Here is a 23842-nt window from a genome sequence, read left to right as displayed (position 1 = left end):
GGGGGGTTCCAGGTTAAATAGCATTAAGCAGGTGTCTGTAATAGTCCCAGAACCTTTTTAATAAGCTAATGTGGATCATTAAAGATACCTGCTGAAGAGGCAGAAAATCCACTTTGCTCAGAATCTCCTGGGACTAATATTCTAAAAAACAAGCTTCAGAGAAACTTAATCTAGTCCAATCTCCTGTTTTTACCAAGGAGAGAGGTGGAAGCCCAGAGAGGTACAGTGATCTGTGTGGGGCTGCACAGCTCCTCAGTGCCAAGCCAAGACTGTGCCAGAACTTGAGTTCTTTCTAGTGTGTCTCTCAATCCAGAGAATGATGGAAAGTCAAGTATGGGCCCGAGTCCAGGAAACGGTGGGGCCCCAGCAAGAACCATCCCAGCATTAGCCTTCCAGCCCCTTTATAACCAGGGTACCCCAGCCTGGAGGCAGACAGCACATTCTTATGACAGATGATCTAACTGATAACCTTCCTCTCAAGGCCCACAGGCCTTTCTGAGTCATGATCCAAGGAAATGGAAAACTGTGGAAGCACAAAGCAGTCTTAGGGGGGCCTAAGTCCTCTGAGGTGAGGAAAAGGCCACATATGGTCCCTCGGGAAGGCTCTGAGGCCTGCTCACCATGCCCCACGTAACAGCACCAGGAAAGGCAGGTTGGCTCTTCCTGTAGGTGGAGCTGAGAGCCGTTACCTGAGGGTTGAAGGCTGTAAAGGTGCTGCTCAAAGATTCTCTCCTCCCCTGTCCCCATCTCTCTGATTTGTTGTGTCCAGTCTAGGTACTGGAGTGTGGGTTTGGGAAGCACACTGCATTGCATTGCATTGCACTGAACTAAACTGAATGCCTCTGGATTAAAACCTGGTGCTCCCAAGACTCTTATCAGGAAGGGTGACATTCTTAAGCAATTAGCCCAGCTGATTGATTTAATAAGCACCTCAGAACAAAGTCCTTAGTGGCTGTGACTCGAAAAAGGAAACTTTTGATAAGGAGGTCACATGGAGATAGGCAGGCAGGAGTGAGGGTCCAGAGAGAGGCTCCAGGGCAGTGTAGGACCTGGCACCTTCAGGATATGGTGATGACAATGAGAAGGCCACCGAAGATAATAAGCTCATCCTTCTGGGGCTAGTGCTGCTCCTGGAACCAAATGGAGCCTGGGAAGGAAGGAAGGAAGGAAGGAAGGAAGGAAGGAAGGAAGGAAGGAAGGAAGGAAGGAAGGAAGGAAGGAAGGAAGGAAGGACAGGGGTGCCCCATGGAAGAAGCATGTGAAGGACGCCTGCCTCCTGGGCTCCCAGCCCAAGATCTCTCACCAGCACCTCATAAGTAACCAGGCTGGAGGCACGGGGATCACACATCATGTTTCCAGAAGCTCAAAAAGGCCTACTCAGAGGCTGTGTCCACCCCAAAGCTGTGTGTCTGCCCTTCAGGAAGAACTTGTCCTTCTGTGATCTCCACCCAGTTGTGAAATTTTCCCCCAAGAGATCAAGAAGACCATCCAAAAATTACGACTGAGTGCTAGCTGGAGCCAGGCACTGAGCTAGGCCCAAGGGAGACAAGGAGATGGACCAGGTCTTTGTCTATATGGAGTCACTTTCTAGTGACGACATGACCTCAAACAAACAAACAGAATTTCAGATTGTCAGGTGTGTTCCAGAAGACCGTCCCAGTTTCACATTATAGAGTAACTCTGGGGGGAAGGGGAAATGACTCTAGGTAGAACGGTCAGGAGAGGCCTCTTCAAGTGTCCCAGGAAAGTTCTGACACCAAGAACTGGACCTAGAGTCCACCCCAGGCCCTGCATTATCTGTCCCAGAGGTGACAATGATGGCAAGGGAGGCAATTCGATTCTGCCCTCCCTGCGGCTAGGCCCCAGGCAGAGCCTCTCAGCAATAGCTTAGAGAGGAGGCCCTACTGCCCCCCCTTCCCAGGTGCCCGGCTTCCTGCAGCTGTTCCTCTCTAGAGCAGTATCAAGACCACGTCTCCCCACCCTCGACACCCATCTGAAGTCCAACTCCTTCGCAAAGCCATCCCTGATCACGCCCCCCTCTCCCCTCCCTTCAGGGGTCTCCTCCTCATTCACTCACTTAACAAACATGGGCACTAGAGGTTCCAAGATGAGGAACGCATGGCCCTGCCCTTTAAGCACTCGCATTCTGGTGAAGGAAACCCACCCGTAAGCAGTCACCCCAGTCGACCCCTGAACTATTTTGGCCCTGACCCAAGGTGCTCATTCATTTGCTAACTCCCATCAACTCGTCTGTGTTCTTAGGTATTTATTTACATACCTCTTCTTGGTCTTTTCAACTTCATTGTAAGCACTTTCCAAGGTTGTCTCATATCATAAAAATGTCTGTATTTAGTCCTGTGGGTATACAAGAGATATTCAACAAGTGCATGTTGAATGAAGGAGTGTTACCTCCACCACTCAAAAATGGTCCCATGAAATGGGGTGATTTCCTTTGCCAGGAACCATTTTGCAGAACATTCTTGAGGGTCTGGCCCTGTTGGGGAATGAGGGACCTGAGCCAGCCCCAAATGCCAGCATCCTTGTGTCTTCTGAGCCGTACGTGGGAAATCAGCTCTAAGTCTCAGAGAAGTCTGCTGGCTGTTGTGGAGCTTTGAAGCCCAATAGAAATTGTTGCCAGAAACAGAGAGAGGTGGGGAGTACTTTGGAAACAAAGGAGAGCAATACGGGAGCCTCGACCTTTTCAAGATTTGTTTTCTTTTCTTCTGAAAGGGCCTTGAAGTTTCTCTGCCATCAGGCAGGGGCGGGAATGAAGCAGGGGTTCAGATCTGGCCCCGGACCCTTCCATGGAGCTCTGAAGATGGAACTAAATTGTTAGGATTGAGTGTATGGGAGGAGGGGTGGGCGGGAAAGATGATTTCTTATAGCCTAGCTTAAGCTAAGAATACTATGTTTTTAAGCAGCTATTTAAAAGAGATGGGAAAGAAGGAACAGTGCGTACAGATCTGCTAATGAGGCGGCGATGCCTCCTGGAGAGCAAGCGGGTCGTCATTCCCGGGGGCTCCACAAGGGGGAGTGCTCCCGCCCGGCTGAGGGCCTGGCACCCGAAAGAAGGCTCGTGATTCTCTCCCACCTGGAAAAGCAGCGTCCGCAGCCCTGTTCTTTGGAAGGCAAAAGAGACAGAGAAGGAGACCCACATACTGACCCCGCTGGTCTGGTTCCTTTTAACGCCCACCCCTTTGCCCTACACTAGTCAAGACTTCTTAGCTGCAGGATGTCTACACAGTAGGAAGCGTTTGGTCCAAGCCCAGATGCCAACTGCCCTGAGAAGTGGAAGCTACTAGGTTTGGGACTAAGAATCTGCAGAATCATATCTGACTAAAAATAGCCACATATTGTAATATTTCATCTTCCTCAAAGCAGTCTCTGCCAGTCAGGGTCCATTTGTCTCCACTTTGCAGACTGTGCCCTCAAAGTCCAGGGCAAGTCCTCCTCTGGCCAGTGTCGTGGTCCCTCTGGGCTGCCACCCTGCCAAAAGAAACAAATCCACAAACGGGCCCGAGATTACCGGCACCAGCCACCAGATCCACGCTGAGCTGTATCAAATGTGTTTTTTATTAATTCTATAACCAGGTTGTAAATTTACACACTATACTAAAATGTGCAAAGAAAATGTAGATTCTTTATTTCCTATAAAATCTTACCCCACCAGGCAGCAAAAAGAATATAGGAAGCTTCACCTTTGAACTTGTCTGTGATAACATCTCAAATTTCATAAAGAGTTTCATCTAGCTCTTGATAAAGTGTCTTTCAGAAAAACACAGGTGGCCTTTCCTCCTCCTGTCCTAGTTCAAGGTGGCATTTTACTTATAATTTACTTGATATAGCTTTAGTACGGGAGAGGGGGCATCAGACTCCCCAGGGACCTCAACTCCCAGCTGTCTGGAATCTCCTCAGAAGCTGATCGGTGACCTCTGAGATGTGACTGGTCTCATCTGGCCCATGGGAGTCATGCTGACACCTTCCACTGAAGGCCCAGATTCCAGCCATTTGCTGTCACCTGAGACTCCCTGATTGTGGTCATGTCTTCACCCAGACCCCAACTGACATTCCCTCTAGCAGCAATATTTCCCCTCACCAGGGCCATGGGCTGAAGAGAGCTGATAAATGTTTTGTTTGTTCGTTGATAAATATTTGACATCTGGTTCTTGGAAGGTGGGGGGAGGAGTGGGGAGAAGCCCTGATTGTAGCATTTGCCTATTTCCATGGTGTAAATACTCTCACGGTGGCTAACAACATGAGGCCACTAAGGATGGAGCAGAGAAGAGACATACACAGTCAGCTGTCAGGAGCTGGTACAAGCTGGCTCCAGCCCCCCACAGACCCTGGGCAACTCCTGCAGGTATGGGACTCCATCTCTCCCAGCTGCTCCCTCTAAGCCTGCCCCTTGGGTACTTTCTGACCTCTTAGATGTGGCTGCAACAGAGTTCCCCTTAGGCTTACAGTCTCCCACCAGCAGGGTCCAGGGAAGTCCACCCATCTACTCCTGGATGGATGTTAGCAAAGATGCATGCTTCTGACAACTACACTATTTGCCTCCCCATCTCCTCCCCAGGATCCACACGAGCTAACAGTATCTGTCTTTCCATGCCTTGTCCTCCCTAGCAAGGGCCTCACTGTGTCACATTCTTCTTATTCCCAGGATCTAAGCCTCACAGTTATGTCTTAATGGCAGAAGAGGTTTCCTTCTATGCTATAGACCCTATTTTATGACATGAGTGCTCCAGATGGGGATTACCAGGAATGAAAAAAACATCAACTTAATATCCCCCAAATGTTATCTCTGTTACAACTGGTTAATACAGGGGAGACAATGTGCTAAGTTCCCGTGTACACAATTTCAATTACTCATCATAACCAGAAGGGGCTTTGTCCCCATTTTACAGATGAGTGAATGGACTCAAAGAAGTTATTAACCTGCTTAAGGCAATGTAACTAGTAACTAGTGGAGGTAGGATTTAAACTCAGGTTGGCCTCCAAACCTATGCTCTTTGCCTAATGCTAAATTGTGGAGACACACACTTTCTCTTTGTTCTAAAGCTATTGGAAAACCCCATGGATTGTACTGGCTTTTTTTTTTTTTTTTTTTTTTTTAATGGGGAAAGAGGGGCATTGCCTAAGACATACAGCCATTAGACATACTTTCCCCCTTCTCTGTCAGGTCCAAGAAGTCTGCGGAGAAGGGTGCTGGCAGAAAAGTGTCTCACCTCCCTTCAGTATCCCCTCTGTCCAGCTAGGGCAGAGTGTCCAAAGGAAGAGAGAGTCCTTCCAACCCACTCAATCAACCCCAAGAACATGCTTCTCTCTAGCAATCACGGCCTCAGAAAGGGCACCGTAACCCTGGGATGTTCCTACCAGAAGCATGAGAGTCAATCTAGACTCCTATTACTCCACTGTAGACACATCACCTAGTATCGTAGAGAACTGGACCCCCAGAATATATCCCAGCCACCCGCCTCCCTCCTTTCCTACCACCATGGACCAAGCTACTTTCAGCTCCCTCGGGTTTCTGCCCCCTACCTGTTCTCCATGGACCAACTCCTGCCCTCTCCACCCCATTCTCCATAGGGCAGCTCGAGTGAGCTCTTTAAAACCTCAGTGGTCTAATTTAACTCTCTTGCTAAAAATCCTTCAATGTCTCCCAGTATCACTAAGAAGAAATTCCAATATCTAATGGAGCCTTAAGGCCTTCTAAGGTCTGTCCTGTGCCCGCCTCTCCCTGACCACCCACCGCCCATGCCATGCGGAGCTCACTCTGCTCCAGCCACACTGTCTCTTCAGTCCTTGGGGCTCTTCCCCCCTGTACTTTTGTATTTTTTTCCTTCTGCCAAATGCTCCCTCATACACTCTATGTTTGGCTGGCTTCTTTGCAAACTTCTGATCTCACCTGAAATATAAACTGCTCGGAGAGGCCTCCCTGACCTTCATCTAAAGAAGGCCTGCCCTGCCTGTCTCTTTTCCAAGCCCGGGCTTTGCTCTTTCGTGGTTTTCCCACACTTTGTCTCTGGGCACATGTTAGTTCACTAGCTTGCTGCCAGTCCCAGGAAGGCAGGGCCATCACCTGTGTTTTCCATCAGGACATATCCTGCGCCTGACACATCACAGGTGCCTACCAATGTGGTAACTCCAGAACTCTGATATCAAAGTTAGGACATGAGAGGCTCTTTATTTCGCCATCTATTTCGAATGATCGCCTAAGGAGTTTATCGCCACCAAACCAACACTGCAGGAAACGTTAAAGGGACTGCTGTAATAAGAAGCAGAATGCTCGGTAAAGCTGCCCTGTGAGGCCCTCCAGACCTGGGCTTTTGTTTCCTGGGAGTTCTTTTATTGCTGCTCGATTTCATCAGTTGCTATTGGCCTATTCGGGTTTTCTGGTTCTTCCTGATTCAGTTTTATATGATTTCACTCCTATGTGGAATCTAATAAACAAAATAGATCCAGAGACACAGACACATGGAACAGACTGAGGGAAGGCAGGGGTGGGAGAGTGGGTGGGGAGAGATTAATCAAAGAACTTATATGCATATATGCAAAACCCATGGGCACAGAAAATAGTGTGGTGGGGGGGGGCGGATGCAGGGTGGAGGGGATCAATGGGAGAAGGGGGGGCATCTGTAATACTTTTAATAAAGATAAATTTTTTAAAAATAATAATAAAGTTAGGACAGGATTCAGTTCAGATTTTAATGAATAACTATTGAATAACTATTTCCCGGCACTGTGCTAAATGCTGTGGGAGTTACAGAGGAAACACAAAGTTCATTCATCTAGCATTCATGGGTTTAATCCTTAGCAGGTAGGAGAGATGTGGGAATAAGAATGATTGGGGACTGGGGGAGGTGGCAGAGCTGGGACAACAGAAAAGGAAGTTGGGCTGGCTCAGCAGTGTGCATAAACACCTTGGGGATCACCTGGTGACACAGGAAATGCGTCAGCTCAGCCCAGGTCCCATCAAGGTGGGTAATCCCATGTTAATCTGTACATGGATATGTTACTGCCCTTAAATGCATAGATACAAAGTAGAGTTTCCACTGCAGACTAAACTAAAATCCCTGAACACTGGGCAAGCACAATGGGCGTGTAGTAGATGCTCAATAAATGTGTTGTAGTGATTTACAAAGCAAGTGGAGAGAAGAGTCTTATTTTTGCCAATTACCCAGGTTTTGCTCTTCATACTTCTAGTTGTTCCATGAAGGATGTATTTTCAATTCTTTTTACAACTTATTTTATTTGGGAAATGAGCTGACCAGGCCCTTTCTTCCCTTCCCCAAACAAAAGCATCCCCAGAAGCTTCAACTCTGGAGGCGATGGGCCGAAAGGAAGAAGATGACTGCAGCTCCTGGAAGAAGCAGACGACCAACATCCGGAAAACCTTCATCTTCATGGAAGTGCTGGGATCGTGAGTGCGGGCTGGGAGAGGAGGGAGCGGCTGGGCCTCCTGCGGGCGTTGGAAAGGGGGCGGTCCAGGCCAGCAGAGGCTGAGAAACTGGGACATCTCCGCAGCTCCAAGGGACCTCGGGAGGTGGAGTAGAGGCCTTGTGGCGGAGAGTAGGGAAGGTGCTTGGGGATAATACAGGGGACAGTTTAATACATTGGAGCCCTCAGGGAAAGCCCCCCCCCAGCTTCTACCTTCTTCCCTGCCCTCCCCACCCCCACCCCCACCCCCACCCCCGGGACCCCATAGTGGCCACAGCTCCTGACTTCTGGTCCTGGTCAGAGGAAAGAGACTTTCTGGAGCACTTGTGGAGATTCAGTGACCCTAGAACTTTCCTGGGCCCCCTCACCCACCTTGAGGGATCTTCATCTCCCCGGGCAGTGAAAAGTCAACCCCACTGTCTACTGCAGATGGAAGAAAACATGCTTTGGAGGCTCAGAGCCGGTGGGGTTCACACACCTGGATCAGCCGTCTCTGCTCCGTGGTTAAGAGCTGTGTTGGAAAAATAAAGTGGTGCCGCAGCCCGAAGCCCTGCCAGCCTAGGGGTGTCTGGGCTGCCCCTTGACAGTGATTACACAGCTGGCGGAGCAGAGCGGCTCGTCTGGAGCTGACTCCCCCTTAGTCCTGCCTCTCCCGGGGGAGGCCACAGGCTCTGACGCGGGCTGGCAGCACCTCCACACCGCCGGCCCCCTCGCCTCCGAACCCCAGCCGGTCAGCTAATTAGCCCGGGCTAACTGGGCCAGGGGCCTGGGGAAGTGAGGGGCGGTTAGTGGGCTGCGCATCCAAGCGAGCCCTGCCCTTGGCCAGCCGGGCTAAGTTTAGCTCCCTCTGCCCCGGCTAGGAGGCAGTGACCTCAGGAGCGAGGGCTGGCCAGACTCACAGTGTAGACGGGGAGGAGCCAGGCTCGGCCCTGAGAGGAGGCCTCTGGCCCTCCCTGCCCGGGTAGGGGTCGGGCAGGCGGCGCTGGCCATCAGAGCGTTGGCCCTCCACCAAGGGCCTTTGCCAAGACGAGGGAGGCTAGAGAGCTGGGTTTTGGCACAAGAGAGAGGAACAGGACTCATGAGTGAATCAGAAATGGTTTGATAAGAAGCCTAAAAATCAAAAGAAGGAGGCAGAAGGAAGCCTGGGATGACAGAAGCGTAGTCACCGTCTGCCCAGACTTGTGCTGTAGTCTTATCCGAAAATAGACACGCTGCCGCCGTGGAGCCCAGTGGGGCCTGCCACAGCGGGTCTACACCCAGGCGCATCAGAGCCACTGGAGTGTGTCCCTCTAACTGATGACTGCGGGAATGCTTAAGCAAAGAAAAGGTGAAATAGGTACAGCTGAACACCAACATACCCGCCTCCTAAATTCAACAGCTGTTAACACTTCACTATATTTGTTTTACACACACACAGACACACACTAATATGTAAGCTGGTTGCAAACATCATCACACATCACTTCTGAATCCTTCTTTCTGCATCTCCAAGGAGTAAAGGCATTTTCTTCTATATCCACAATGTCATTTTCATACTCAGATAATAATAATAATAATTTGCTATTATTGTAGCCTAGGTAATTTTTTGAAAAATACAGATTCCTGGGCCCCAAACCTACTAAACTAGGATTTGGGAAGACAGGACCCAGCAGCCGGGAATCTATATTTTAAGTGTTTCTGGTGGCTCTAATGTATCCAGCCCCACACTGATTTGGGGAAACTGAGAGGACAAGACAAGGTCAAGTCACTGTTTAGCAGTAGAGCTGAGGAGCAGCTAAGGAGAAAGCCCCTCTGTGGTGCTCAGGATGGAGACAGGCAGCCCCATGATGCAGGCCCCACGACTTACCCAGGGGAGGTGCCGTGAAGGGGGGAGCAGTGGCGCAGAGCAGGCTCCCCCACTGGGGATGCACCGGAATCCCAGAACAAGGCCTCTTCTCTCCAGTCCTCAGCTCGGCTGCAACTACCCACCAGGGAGAATAGGCTTTTGCTAAATCTGCCCAGACACCACCCACAATTCCAGGACCCTAGGACAGCTGTAGGGACACTGGGCAAAGCTAGTCCATAGCAGGAGGTATGTCACCCCAGTTCCAGGCCTCCTCCTTTCACTACCCGGGACGAGATTTTCCTCCTTGGTGCCTGCCCCCACCTCCCGCCTCACCCAAGCTCCCAGGAAGAGCGGAGAGCCGTTCAGAGCAGGAAATGCAAACCCAGAACTATGAAGCAATTACTCCTGGCTCTGAAGGCTCTGCCTGTCTTGCCTTCTGACCCGCACAACCTTGACTGCTCAAAACTAGCTCTCTGCTCCCCAATCTGACAGTCTGACAGATGGCACAATTAAATCTTCTCTGTCCCTGCCCCCCCCCACACACACACACACACAGTAGAAAGCAGCCAGAGGCAGAAGAGCAGCGCCGTCATTTCAAATTGCCCCAACAGGTGCCACTGACATACACCTGGATGTAAATAGTGCCCCAGGAAGGCCTTAATTTGATCTCATTGCACAAGAGGATCCCGAGTAGATGTCAGCTTTGAAATCGGGGGATCGTTCATGTGTGGTTGTAAAGGTAAAGGTGAAAGAAGCTCTCAAGGTAGATCCTAAAATGTCACAGCTGGAAGGAATCGTTAGGCCACAAGGTTCAACTCTCGTTTTATAGATAAGGACAGTGGAGTCTCACCCCAACCTGCCGCTCCCCACCCGGGATTTTTCTCCAGCTTCTTCCCCGACCTCACCTGAAACATCACTTCCAAGCGTATTTTCCCCCCACTGGACTAACTCTCATTCAGTCCTTTACACTGGGCCAGGGCGCTCTCAAGTCAGCCGTGAACCATGTTCTCAGCTCTCCCGGGGGGCACTGTACACATCAGGAGAAGTCGCCGTTTCTCTAGCTGCTGTCTGCTGGGGGCAAGTGTTGTGATAATTATCCTGTGAAATACACGACGGCTCCGAGGCGAATGGCGCCTGCTGGAACTGTGCAGTGCACAGCCGGCCCAACCACAGCAGGGCCATGTCTTTAGTCTCGGTTTTCTGTGATCTCAAAGTACCTCCTGCTCCTCTGTAAGTGTCTGTCTCTCACACTAGACTCTAAGCTAGAAATTGATCCCAGAGCCTAACACAGAGAGGCTCTGCCAGCACGACAGGCATTCACTTGAATGTCTGATCACATTTTCAAGTTAGATATTAATTGCTTATGTGTCGGGGGTCTTCACCAGTCTACAGGCACCTTAAGTGCAGAAACTTACCTCTTTACCTGCAGTGGCCAGTCTCCGCAGGTGCTCACTAACCCTTGATTAAAGGGACGAGTGAATGAATGAATGAATGAATGAATGAATGAATGAATGAATGAATGACTAGACGAGCTCCGGAGGCTCCGATTAACTCTGCTCCAAGTGCAGCTGGGGAAACAGGAAACTCAGACACAGGAAACACCAAGCATTTTCTGATTATATTCTCAAAGTCCTTTCACCAGCTTGAATGCTATTGGGCCTTCATTCTAGAATACCCTATTGGCACGGAAAGGATGGCTCAGCCGTTTCCTCCCTAAACTCGATCTCCTTTTGTTACTCCCAGGTGTCCTCCCTAATGGTAGTCAAATAATAATAATAAATCTAACACATGTGGTTTAATAGATGTCAGGAATACTTTTAAGCACTTTTATGAACTCATTTAATCTTATAAACAACCATATGAATCAGATGCTATTGCTATTCACACTTTTCAGAAAAAGAAGCTGGGCATATAGAAGTTCAGTGACTAGTCACCTAAAAAGCCGAGATTCTAACATGGCCAGTCAGGCTCCAGCATCTATTGCGAGCTAACTGCCGTTCTGATGGCCTGGTCTCCAGAGGACCCCTTCAAACCAAGAAGCCTGTACTTTGGGACCCTATGCTCTGTTACTACGGGGTTCTGTCCGCTCCGTCTTGAGGAGCCTGCCCAGAGCTGCTGGGTTCTGTCTTCCACTCTCTCAGATGCTACCGAATGAGAGGATGCTCAGCCCCCCTGCCTCTGATAACTGGTTCAGGGTGATTATCACCATCTACAGTGCGTACAGGAGCCTTTCCTCTCTCACTGTATCTGAGCACTGTCCCCCAGTGCCACCTCCACCTGCCACTCTAGTGCGCCACACTGTGCCATTTAGGGAGAAGAAGGGAAATTCACTCCGCAGTGACCTCTCTTTAATGGGTTTGCCAAGTGAAGGAATGTCTCCATAGCAAAGCAGGGTCTCTGGGGGTCCTTCCCAGATCACTGATGCAGGAAGTAGCACCTCCCAGTCCCTAAGTCTGTAGTAGAATCTTTTCTTTCCCACGAGGTGGATGTCTGATAGGCTCTGCCATCCACAGCTCCCCAGGGGCCCACGATGACAATGGAAACTCATTCCCCAATGACAATGGAAACTCATTCCCCAATGACAGTGGAAACTCATTCCCCGCCATGATCCGTCGGTTTTGCCTCCAGCAATGTTCTCTAGCCAGTGCTAATTTTTATCTCCCGGTGTCTTCTGCTCAGAGGCGCTTTCTCAGAAGTTTTCCTGGTAAAGCAAAGGGTGACTGGGAAGCTCTTCGCCCTGAAGTGCATCAAGAAGTCGCCGGCCTTCCGGGACAGCAGCCTAGAGAATGAGATTGCTGTGCTGAAAAAGTGAGTGGGGCTCGGGGTTGGCTGAGGACCACTGTGGGGTCACAACGTTTCCTTCACAAATTGCCTTCGAGAAGGATGGGAGCTGGGGTTTTCACTCCAAGAGGCACTGCTCTCTTTGATTGAGCGAATGGGTCAGTTTGACTCATCAGCTACGTTTAGCCAGCCAGCTGTCTTGGCTGATTTTTGCCCCCCAGCAAATTGTCTAGTGAACCAACTTGTAACAGAGCTGGTTTGTGTGCACAGACCAGAGGGTAATTATCCCAAAGAAACAAAAATCAATTGAGGGCCAACCCTAGGAAGAATCGATAATTAACCTCAATTTGTTCCAAATCAAATGTAGGGTCAGCACCCCAAGCGTCATGGTAGAGGCTACACTAATAAGTCATAATATTTACAGCAGGGCTCGTAAAACCCTTGTGGAATTCCTTTGGTGTGTCAAAAGTGTAGTAGGCATCAGGACCACAAGGATGGAGCCAACAAAATTCCTTACCCTCAGGAGCTCACATTTTCTGGGCAGAGGCAGAGGTACTCATAACAAAGTCTGTCCCCATTAGATGTGAGCCACACCAGCAGGAGGCAGAATTTGAAGGAGACAGGAATTCATTTTGCTACATGTGTTTTTTTATGAGTATGAACTATTAGGTACATTTTCAAAGATGAGGGACCTCGATGGATGAGTGGAATTTTGTGGAGGCAGGAGGGGCAATGCAGAAAAGGAATTCAGACTGAGATTAGCGTCAGCTTTAACGCAGAATCATGGAGGTGCAAGGGATGTCGCAGAAGAGTTAGTATTGGAAGCCCCTGAACTTAGAGTGAGCACTATCAAGGGACAGGCGATGAAACTGAAATGGTCAAGTGGGACCTGATTATAAAGGGTGTTGTCTGTCATGATCAAGGCTGTTGACTTTATTCTGTGGGCAGAGAAGTCATCAAAGGATTTTAAGTAAGAAGTCACATAGTCAGATTTATATTTTAGAGCCAGTGAAGGAGGGATTGGAGATGCCAGCCTAGAGGACGGGAGAACAATTACAAGACTTCCTCAATAATCTAGGCAAGAGATGAAGATACAAGCAAAGTAGTGGCAGGATCATGCCATGGCAAGAAGACTGAGTTTATGAGGCATTTCAGAGAGAGAAGCAATTGAGTTTGGGGTTGACTGGTAAGAATATAAAAGAAAAGCATTAAAAATGACTCTGAGATTGAGTGATTAATTGGACCAGAATATCATCACGTGGGATAAAAAACAAAAAGGATGTGTAGGCTTAGAGGAAATGGAAAGAAATTATTTGGAGCATATTGAATATAAGTGTCCACCTATCTCTACATAAAGGTGTCTGGTAGGATGCTGGAGATATAGGACTGGGCTCCAGGGAGATTAAAGCCGAGAGAGACTCCAGACTCATCAAAGGCAAGGACTGTGGTGGTCTTTGCTATTATTGGATTGTATCATCGGTCCCTAACAGCACAGATACATAAACAGCTCAATAAACATTTGTTCAGTGACTGAATCATCAACATGTTAATGTCAGCTTGGCAGCTTATATGTATAATTGAGTCCATCAGGTTACCGTTACAAGACATCTATATTTTTAGAAATGTTTTAAAGATGATAGGTACTATTAATTATATGTTTACTATTCCCCGGGCACTGCACCAAGCGTTTGACATGCATTTTTCTTTTAACACTGATGTAACCCTATGAGACAGTTGTACTTTGGAGACAAGGAAAGTGAGGCTTAGATCTGAGTAAGCCAGACAAAGTTACCCAGTTCATAAATGCCAGAGCTAGATCTGAACTCTGCCCCAACTGACTTAGGGTCTAAATTCTTAACCTCTGTGTTGCACAACCATGACTAAAACTTCTAGAAATTTTTCTCCTGGACAGCCATGCGCAGAATTGCTGATTGTAAAGCCAGGCCTCCAGCTAATACTATTATTCTGCTTGCCTCAGCCTCTGAGTAATCCCAGACGAAGGTCCTCCAGGGCAGGATTTCTTGGCCTCGCCACTATTGACATTTTAAACCAGATCATTCTTTGTTGTGCTGGGGGCAGTCCTGTGTACTGTAGGATGTTTAGCGGTGTTCCTGCTTCTACCTGCTGAATGCCTGTAGCATCTCCCCTGTCCCCAGTCATGACGATAAAAAATGTCTCTAGATATCACCAAATGTCCCCTGAGGGACAAAATAGCCCCTGATTGAGAATCACTCCTCTAAAGTATCCCACAGAATGACCCTCGCAATGAGCATCTGCCTTCTCACAATATCCTGGAATAATAATTTTGCAAAACTTCCTGCATGGTTACCCATGAAGAGGCCTCGCTAACCTAAGTCCCTCCTCCAGTTGTAGTAGCCTTTCTTCATGCAGTGTTTCTGACACCCTGGATACCCGTGTTGCTGACTAACCTAGTGGTCAATGCTCCCTTAACCTTCCTCAGGTCTTTCAACTTTCTCTTTTGATAAAGTTGGAAGAGATCCCTAAAGTAACAATGAAACACTTATTACCTGAAGGCGGGATGATCAATTAGCCATTCAAAAACACAAACTGAACACCGCTCTGGGAATCTTTTCTCTGGGATTTCTTTGTGACTGCTTAGGCACTAGGAAGGCTTAACAAGAACTCTTTCTTCCTAAAGATTGTCATTAAAAGTCTCAGAGGGAAGGTGGGGGTGGGTGGCAGGGTAGGGAGAGATTAACCAAGAATTTATATGCATACATGCATAACCCATGGACACAGACAATAGTGTGGTGAAGGCCTGGGACAGGGAGAGGGGTGGGGTGGAAGGGGTCAATGGGGAAAAATGGGGACATCTGTAATATTTTCAACAATAAAGATAAATTTTAAAAAATAAAATAATTTAAAAATTTTTAAAGTCTCTAACAGAAATAAGAGTCCAGTTGGGCTGGGTCTGCATCCTTTGTCTGGACAACCTAAACCACATGCCTTTCACCATGACCCTTACTTTTCCCCAGGATCAAGCATGAAAACATCGTGACCCTGGAGGACATCTATGAGAGCACCACTCACTACTACCTGGTTATGCAGCTGTAAGTGAAGGTGACCCGCTTCCCCCACAGACGTCCCACTGGAGGAGGCTGGTTGGTGGTGAGGGAAGGATGACAATTAAAAGACAAAATCAAGAATTAGTTCAAGAGGATTTGAAATGCCAAGAGTCCTTTTAAGATCAGTATGCCTCTGGGAGTGGACATGTTCTGTGTGGACCGAGGGATAAAACTAAGGTTGATTGTTGAGTTGGTACGTACCAGTACAGCCTTACCAGTTGTTAAAATCTTTCCTACCAGCCTGCAAGTAGCTGTGACCCCAACCCATCCATCCCCCTTCTCCCTTCAGACTTTCTGGACCTCCCCACAGCCCTACAATTGAAAGGTAAAGCCTTGCATAGCAGGGCCCTCCAGAGCCCTTCTCTGGCACCATGGCTTAAGTTCATTTTGACTAGTCATGTTCATCAAACTGGATATTAAATGCTCTAACATCACTCCAGGGTAAAATTACTATGGGAGTAGAAGCCACAGGTAGGTAGATTTTGATTCAATATAAAGAAATACTTTCTCAAAAGGGAGCCACCCAAAGTTAAGAACATGCTGTGATTGTGTGTCCACGTGTAGGACTGAAACGTTGCCTCATCATAAAGGTCTCCCCATCATTGTCACATCCAAATAAAAGTTCTGCCTGAGAGCAACTACCGTAGGGTTGGTCAGTGCTCCTGAGGACTCAGCATTGGGCTCAGAAACACTCTACTTATAAAATGCACACACACACACACACACACACACACACCACTGCAGTCTCAGCATGGCTGGATTCAATCTTGTGACTGACAGGCTAATTCCTCATAAACTCTAACGAGCTAACTCCGGCCTCAGCAGCCCATTAACCCCTGGGCTCACCTGAGGCCCAGTGAACAGGTAGGAGTCCAGGGAGTAATGTCGGGGGAGGGCCCAGAGCATCACTAACACTTGAGCAGGGACCACATGGCACCTTAATGAAGCCAGTTCAACAGGATTAGCACACAGTCATTCAGATGGCTAAGGGGAGGCAGGAGGGTGGAAAGATTCAGAAGTCACTGAAGAACCACCAAGCCTCCTAGAGCACCAGCTCCAGGACCCAGGACGCTCCAAGTCAGGAATTCATAGTAGTGGACAAAGAGTGTCTTTCTCTCAGGAGCCTCCCCCTCCCATAGCAGAGTCCAAGCTTCAGGATAGAAGCAAAAGGAGTAGGCTGTTATGCATTTTTATTGGAGAATTCTACACCCTTAGTGATGCATGGTCCTGACATGTGTGCATAACCACGTCCCTTGTCATGGGGCAGTGCAGGGGATTGGCACTCCTGGCTCATGGCTGAAGTTGTCTGGAATATTCATCCCAGAGAAGGCCTCAGAAGAGGATTTCACTGCACGTACTTGAAAAGATTCATGTGACAGGATGTTCTTTTTGTTCCGTGTGGCCCTAATGGGCCCAATGGTAGAATTAATGTTATGTCTGCTGGTAGAAACTACAGGGAGTCGGGTTTCATTGTATAGCTAGAAATAGTAAGGTGACAAATGATAAAACAGTCTTAGGAGGTAGTGAGTTCTCTGATGTGTTCTAGTACTTACTAGAAAACTTCTTGGCAAAAATACTGTAGATGGTATTCAAGAGATGGGGGTCAGACTTGTTCTTCAAGCTCTGTTAAATCCCAAGATACCATCCGTGTGAGCCTCAAACTACCACAACGCTACCCCTTAATTTCACCTTTAGGTGACCCAATTTTACAAATGAGGGCAGAATTTCCCACATAAGCACAAAATTCTCCATTCGCACACCTTTTCTTTGCCTGATTTCAGTTTCACTTCTCCCTTTCATTGTTTCTTCTTTCCTGTGTCCTAGGCTGGGAAAGAAGGCAAATAAGAAATGTGTCCACAGAAAGGAATTATTGGCTTCTTGTGAAACCCTAACAAGGGACACTTTACATTTTCAAGGACATTTCCAGGGAGAGGTCAATGTTTAGGCCAAAGAAATGAGTCCCTAGCGATATCATTCCAGGCACCTGAAGGAGGCATTCTGAGGCTGGAGTGGCTGGTCTTCCCTGTGCACAGTCAGGGGTCCCCGTCTATTTCACCAAGCTGTGTCCCCATGGCTACAGAGAAAACACATTCACATTCCCTTGACCTAAAATAAGAGCTGGATTCCTGCTTTTGCCCCTGTGCCCACAGCGTTTCTGGTGGGGAGCTCTTTGACCGGATCCTGGAGCGAGGTGTCTACACAGAGAAGGATGCCAGCCTGGTGATCCAGCAGGTCTTGTCAGCCGTGAAATACCTCCATGAGAATGGCATCGTCCACAGAGACTTAAAGGTGCCAGGGCAGAGCCCTCTCTGGGGAGGAGGGGACAGAGAAATGATCCTTTAGGAAGTTGCATGGGTCATGGGCAGTCTGAGCTCTGTAAAATGAGATGGCTGGACTGGCTCACTCCTAAGGCCCTTTCTGCCCTTAGATTGAACAAATCTTGGATGAATGAACAATCATTGTCAATTTGTACCTCAGCCCTTTCCTGAACTTTTCACTAGACCTTACCCTATTTGGATATCAGGATAATCTGCTGGTTTCTGGGACCCAGTCACAGTCATACTCAAATGTAATGAATACTTATTGAGGGTCAGCATTGTACCATGCATGTGCCAGACTTTAGAGGTGTCAGAGATAGTTAACCAAGGGTTAGTTCCTTCAAAAAACAGTCTTAGGGTGGTTGGGAATGGGAGTGGGAGGCTGGGATTAGTACATTAAAGGCTATAAAGCTAAGCAAAGTCAAGGCCATAAGCAAAATACAGATTGCTGGGGTATAGGAGTTGAGGGTGCAAGTAGGAGGCAGGAGAGAAAAATGGGGGAGAGATGACCCTGGCCTTGAAGTCAGGAGCCCAAGGTGCAGCTTCCTAAGAAATTACATGTCAAGGGAAAAAAGAAATGTATGTTTCAGATGATTACTGTCTTACATGATATTTCTCTTCTCCCACAGCCTGAAAACCTGTTGTACCTCACCCCTGAAGAGAATTCCAAGATCATGATCACAGACTTTGGTCTGTCCAAGATGGAACAGAGTGGTGTCATGTCCACTGCCTGTGGGACCCCGGGCTACGTTGGTGAGTCTGGAGGCAGGAAGGAGGTTGACCAGTTAGCTACATTTGACCACATGAATATTATTCACAGTTGTGAGAAGATAGGGTTCAATTTCAGCAATGATCCAAGTAGAGCAATCACTTAGGAGGTTCAGGGCCAGCCAATCCACTGATCTCTAAACTACCCCTGCTGCTCCCAAGCCTACATCTTAAAAACAGCCTACCCTGACTTTATGCCTTTGTCTTTCCAGTTAGACGAGGGGGGGAGACAAGGTCACAAACCCAGACACCATTAGACTGCTGAGGGGTTGATCTCTAGCCCACTTTCCTTTCTTCCACTTGAGAGGAAACCTCAGCCACCCAAGTGTTGGTATCCTGGAGGCGTAGTGCTGAGTTTGAATCTAAGAAACACAGATGTGGGCCCCCAAATACACACCCTAGGAAGCTGGCAGAGACGGGGCCTCCTGCCTAAGCAGGAGGCTTCCAGAGCCCCCCAAAAAAGTAAGAGCAAGCAAGAAACCAGGTGACAGCATTCCTGAGATCCATGGCGGAGAAAGCCGAGACTCAGAGCATCCACTCCTGCCCCTTCCCTCTTAGCCAGCCTCACTGGGTTGGGGTTAGGAAGTGGGAAGTAGAACCTGACTTAATAGAAGGAATCAGTTCTCTCCGCAAAAGAAAGGTCGATCACTTACCATTAGGTATTTAGTCCCACTGGGCACAAAGCCCTGGTGTCTATGATAAATACAGAAGACAGACAAATGCCCCAGAGTTCCCAAACAGTGGGAGACATGACCCATTCCCTCATGGAGCTCACAATCTGATAGGGCAGACAAAACCCTGCCCTCAGAAGGTAGCAGAGACTGATGGGACAGGGACAGGGACAGCCTGCCCTCTGGGAGTTCCTCACTTAACAGGGGAGACTCAGTCTCTGCCTTCAGGGAGATCCTGGTCTAGTCAAGAGAGACAGTCTTTCCAGCTACACACCTTGGGGGTCCCTGCCCTAGGGATCCCCCATCTGAGTGGGGAGACACAGGGCCTGCCTTCAGAAAGTACTCAGTCCAATGGGTGAGACATAGCCCCTGAGATCTCCAGTCTGATCAGAAAGTCATAGGCCCTGTCATGGGGACCTTCTAGTCTGATGGAAGATGATTTAGTCTGATGGGAAAGACACAGTCCCTGCCCTAGAGGATTTTTCAGACTTACAGAAGCTGCACCAGCCCAGGGCTGCTATAAATCTTCTTCTCTAAGTCTCTCCCTGACCTTCAGCCCCCAACCCACAGCCCTCTCGTCTTGCCCCAGCCCTGACTCTGCCTTTGGTTTGCAGCTCCGGAAGTGCTGGCCCAGAAGCCATACAGCAAGGCTGTGGACTGCTGGTCCATTGGCGTCATCACTTACATATTGTGAGTAGAAGCTATCATTGGCTCAGTTCCTGGGAATTCTCAGAACCTGCTCACCCCTCCTTTCCCTCCCCATCCTCAAACGTCATCCACCTCCAAAGCATGTGCACGTACACATGTGTGCGTGTGCACACACACTCTCATATGCACATACATGCACATATGCACACACACACACTTTCTTGTGCACAAAGTTCCACCTGTCCTGATTTCTACCAGGTAATAAAAACAGCTCAGTGTGAACCCACTGTTCACCCACATGGTAGTCTGTCTTCCTGTACTCCACCCCCATTTACTGCATGTGTTGAGTCCTGCTCTGTGGAATGAGCAGTGAAAAGGGGAGAGGCCAAGCAAAGCTCAGAAGCCAAGTGGGCACAATGTTTACGTCTTGGATTTTTTTCCTGGTGATGTCAGCCTGAGGCCCGACGATGGCAGGTTTTCTAAACCTGCTCAGCACCCTTCCCCTCCATCCCTCCTCAGCTATAGCAAACTTTGTTCTTAGAAAAATAACCTGCTGTTAGTTATTTACCCTTTAGTGTGAATTCATTTCTCTATTTCCTCAGCTTATGTCGAATAACTACTCTCATTCATTCATTTACTCAACAAATATTCATTCACTGTCTACCCTGTGCCAATCGCGGGTTTAGGTACTAAATAATAAACTACTAACTAGCCTTAAAAATCCCTCATAAAACTTACACTCAAGTGGCCATTCTACCAGCCTTCTTAAAGATATTTTATATCATCTAAGCATCAGGGAAAGTACAGGGAGAGGTGGCGGAGATGAGGGGAATAACATCCAAAGGGACCTTCCAGGCCTGCCTGTCCCAAGCTTTGGCTGCTGCATAAACACTTGCTGGGACCTGCACTGTTCCTGAATCAGAGGCAGATCCATGTCCTGGCCACACTGCTGCTGGGGGGCCCTTGTTGCCTCCCTGTGTTCCCAGTGGGAGGCTGGGCATGGGGAGAGGCTGGCTCGGGGAGGAAGGGGGTGTTCAGCAGCATGGCCCCTTCTGTTCCACTGCAGGTTGTGTGGGTATCCCCCTTTCTATGAAGAAACTGAGTCTAAGCTTTTCGAAAAGATCAAGGAGGGCTACTATGAGTTTGAGTCTCCATTCTGGGACGACATTTCTGAGTCAGGTAAGGCCAGAGGGTGTGAAGGACAAGATGACAGGCTCAGGGCAGAGGCTGCCAAGAGAAAAGAGCTTAACAAAGGATGGCAGTCCTAGCTTTTGAAAGTCCCTGAGGAATTTCACAGAAAACAGGCTGCCAAGGAGAGCGGAGAAATCTTCATCTGGTTCAAGGGCCAAATATATTATTCACATCTAAGGTTCATGCTTTTGTTTTCCTGGAAACAGAACCACAGTCTGCCTGGTAAAAGCAGGGGAGGTAGTTCAGTTGAGGGGCCAGGAGCGCAGAGCCAGGCAGAGGGGAGTCCTCCAGCAGGAGCTGCAAAACCAAGGCCACGTTTTGCCTTTTACACACCAAGACTGAGACTATGCCAGGTCTCTGTGTGTGAAAGGCAATCATTGCACGTTGTTGGGTCCATTAAGTAGAGATCAGAGCTGGGAAAAGCCATTGCTCACATGCGTGCCCATGTGAGGGCGTTGGCCCCTAAATGGTGCAAATGTGCACATGCAGGCACGTTGATGCCTCGTGACGAGAGATGTATGCGCAGTGCTACGTGGGTGAGGCTGAGTAGAGCCTTTCTTTGGTGCTTTATGGTGGGTTGTTGTTAGGTGGTTTGGATTTTTCTTTCTCTTTTTAAGATTCTTAAAATTGCCTCTTTGGAAGATTAGCTAAAAGATGCATTCACTGCCACCCACCAGCCGGAAGTGAATTTCCATCAGTCATGAAATCTGGTCCTTAGCTGCTGTGTCTTTGATTGCTCCTCTTAGCCAAGGATTTTATTTGCCACTTGCTGGAGAAAGATCCGAATGAGCGGTACACCTGTGAGAAGGCCTTGAGGCACCCCTGGTGAGTGAGGAATGGGGTAGGTTCTATCTCCAACCCGTGGCTCCCCCAAGACCACACTGACCTTTTTACATGGTATGTTTCCCTGGAGTCTGCTTGCCCTGAGCTATTTACTGTCGTGGCATCCAAGAAGCACAGAAGTGTTCATCAAGTCCAGCTAGAGGGGCAAACAGCATTTAATTAAGTGGCTTCTGACCCAAGGGTGGCATCTGAGTGTCTAGTCAAGTGCAGGGGGCAGAGGCAGCTAGGTGCCGTCATCAGCACTGGAGGGCAACACTCAGTACCAGTCACTCGGGAAGCACCAGGCAGGGGCAGCTCTGCCACGTCCTTCAGAGGATCACTTTACTCTACTCTGGGGTCAAAACCTGTTCCAATTGAGAGCAATCACAATTCATAAAGTAGGTAAATAAAATCTTAAAACACTTCCTTTTTTCTTGCTATACCCCTACGCAAGAATTTATAATAGCTCCCTATTTCCTACCACAGCAATCCCAGAATCCTTTGTCTTTCCAGGTTTTCCCTAATCTGGCTTGACCTCCAACTTTCTTTCCCAGAATTCCCAACACATCTTCTCTGTTCCAGGAAGGCCTAAGAGCTACACTTCTCCCCCTGACTTCCCCTACCCCATATACCAAGCTCTTTACTAATTACACCTTGGGTTATACCATTTTCTGGTGAATGTCCTGCCTCTTGCCTTCAGGATCCAGAGTAGTCTCTGCCCTTCCCTGAAGCTGTGGCTCTTGCAGTCCAGGCTGACCCCCCCATCTCTCTGTGTCAATTACACAGCTTACCATGAATGACTCTGGCTCATGGCATGAAACAAGGCTCCACACCCACACTGTAAGCCCCTAGGGATCAGGACCACGCCTGTCACTTTTCTGCATCCCTTAGTACCTAGCAAGTACTGTGCACACGGCAAGTGTCTGAAGAACACTTAGAGACATGTGAATAAGGGGTTGAGGAAAAAGGAAATAGACAATATTGGGTGGCCTCACTGAAGAAGGCTTCCAGGAGGAGCTCAGTTCTGAGCAAAGTTTTGAGCTAACAGATGGTGACAACCCAAGTGCTCTTTGGCACAGGGGTTGCTAAACCTTTTTATAAAAAGCCAGATCGTAAATATTTTAGGCTTGGCTGGCCATACCACCTCTGTGGCTGCTAGTCAATCTGCCCTCGTAGCATGGAAGCAGCCATAGCCCGTATCTGAATGAAGGGGCATGTCTGTGTGCCAGTAAGACCATATTTACAAAAGTGGCAATAGATAGATTTAGCCTACACACCAGAGTTTGCTGCTCCTGCTCTAAAGCAAGTTTTGGTTTTGCCAAAGCTTAGGCCCCTGATGACCTTCCCAGGGGGATAGAGAAGCTCTGGTTCCAGCCTTTCCTACTCTGGGCCACCCTTCTCCTTGGGCTCCATTTGGCTTAACCTGGACCTACAGGGACAGTCTTCTGCCCAACCCCTGGCTGAGTTCCCATAGCCACCCACTATCCCAGTGTCCCCTCTACACCTGCAGGATTAATGGAAACACAGCCCTCCACCGGGACATCTACCCATCAGTCAGTCTTCAGATCCAGAAGAACTTTGCCAAGAGCAAGTGGAGGGTAAGTTGTCCTCTCCAGGAGGCAGCAGGCTGTGCTGGGCCCCCAGAGCTTGGGCTGGGGCAGGGGCTGGTGGAGAGACTCTGGACCCTCTCTGAACTGAGAAGTGGGCATATTGGTTTCAAGAGGCCATGGGGCAGAGGGAAATTGAGCCCTGTGACCGTCTGAGAATGGAGATGGCCAAGGCTGGTCCGTGTCTCCTTAGCAAGCCTTCAATGCGGCCGCCGTGGTGCACCACATGAGGAAGCTGCACATGAACCTGCACAGTCCGGGTGTCCGCCCTGAGCTGGAGAACAGGCCTCCTGTCACTAAAGCCTCAGAAGCTTCGAGACCCAGCTCCCCTGAGATCACCATCACCGAGGTCCCTGCCCTGGACCAGAGCGCAGCACTTCCTGTCCTGACCCGGCTGCCCTGCCACCATGGCCTCCGGCCCACCGCCCCTGGTGGCAGGTCCCTCAACTGCCTGGTCAATGGCTCGCTCCGCATCAGCAGCAGCCTGGTACCCATGCAGCACGGGCCCCTGGCCGTCGGGCCCTGTGGCTGCTGCTCCAGCTGCCTGAGCATCGGGAGCAAAGGGAAGTCCTCCTACTGCTCCGAGCCCACGCTCCTCAAAAAGGCCAACAAAAAGTAAGTATTTTCACCCAAAGACAGAAGCCCCACCTTACTCAGTCTAAGTCTGAAAGAACTCAAGCAACAAGCT

At 48.9% G+C, this 23842-nt stretch overlaps 1 protein-coding gene across 5 annotated transcripts in view; it reads left to right on the top strand.

Moving 5' to 3' along the window:
- Positions 1-23842, top strand: part of CAMK1G (calcium/calmodulin dependent protein kinase IG) — a 29953-nt gene that overhangs the window by 4451 nt on the left and 1660 nt on the right. For 3 of the 5 annotated variants that reach the window (XM_081122175.1, XM_081122178.1, XM_081122174.1), the window contains 10 exons: positions 7300-7420; positions 11942-12070; positions 15040-15114; positions 17280-17418; positions 18077-18200; positions 19501-19576; positions 20601-20713; positions 21472-21550; positions 23058-23145; positions 23348-23769. In XM_081122175.1, the coding sequence (XP_080978301.1) occupies positions 7329-7420; positions 11942-12070; positions 15040-15114; positions 17280-17418; positions 18077-18200; positions 19501-19576; positions 20601-20713; positions 21472-21550; positions 23058-23145; positions 23348-23769 (1337 nt within the window). In that variant the 5' untranslated portion in view covers positions 7300-7328. The remainder of the gene's footprint in view (positions 1-7299; positions 7421-11941; positions 12071-15039; positions 15115-17279; positions 17419-18076; positions 18201-19500; positions 19577-20600; positions 20714-21471; positions 21551-23057; positions 23146-23347; positions 23770-23842) is intronic. The other 2 variants (XM_081122177.1, XM_081122176.1) reach the window with 1 other exon arrangement.

Source organism: Miniopterus schreibersii (genome assembly GCF_964146895.1).
Source record: "Miniopterus schreibersii genome assembly, chromosome: 19".
In the NCBI taxonomy this organism is placed as follows: domain Eukaryota; kingdom Metazoa; phylum Chordata; class Mammalia; order Chiroptera; family Miniopteridae; genus Miniopterus; species Miniopterus schreibersii.
This window is presented reverse-complemented; position numbering and strand designations above follow the sequence as displayed.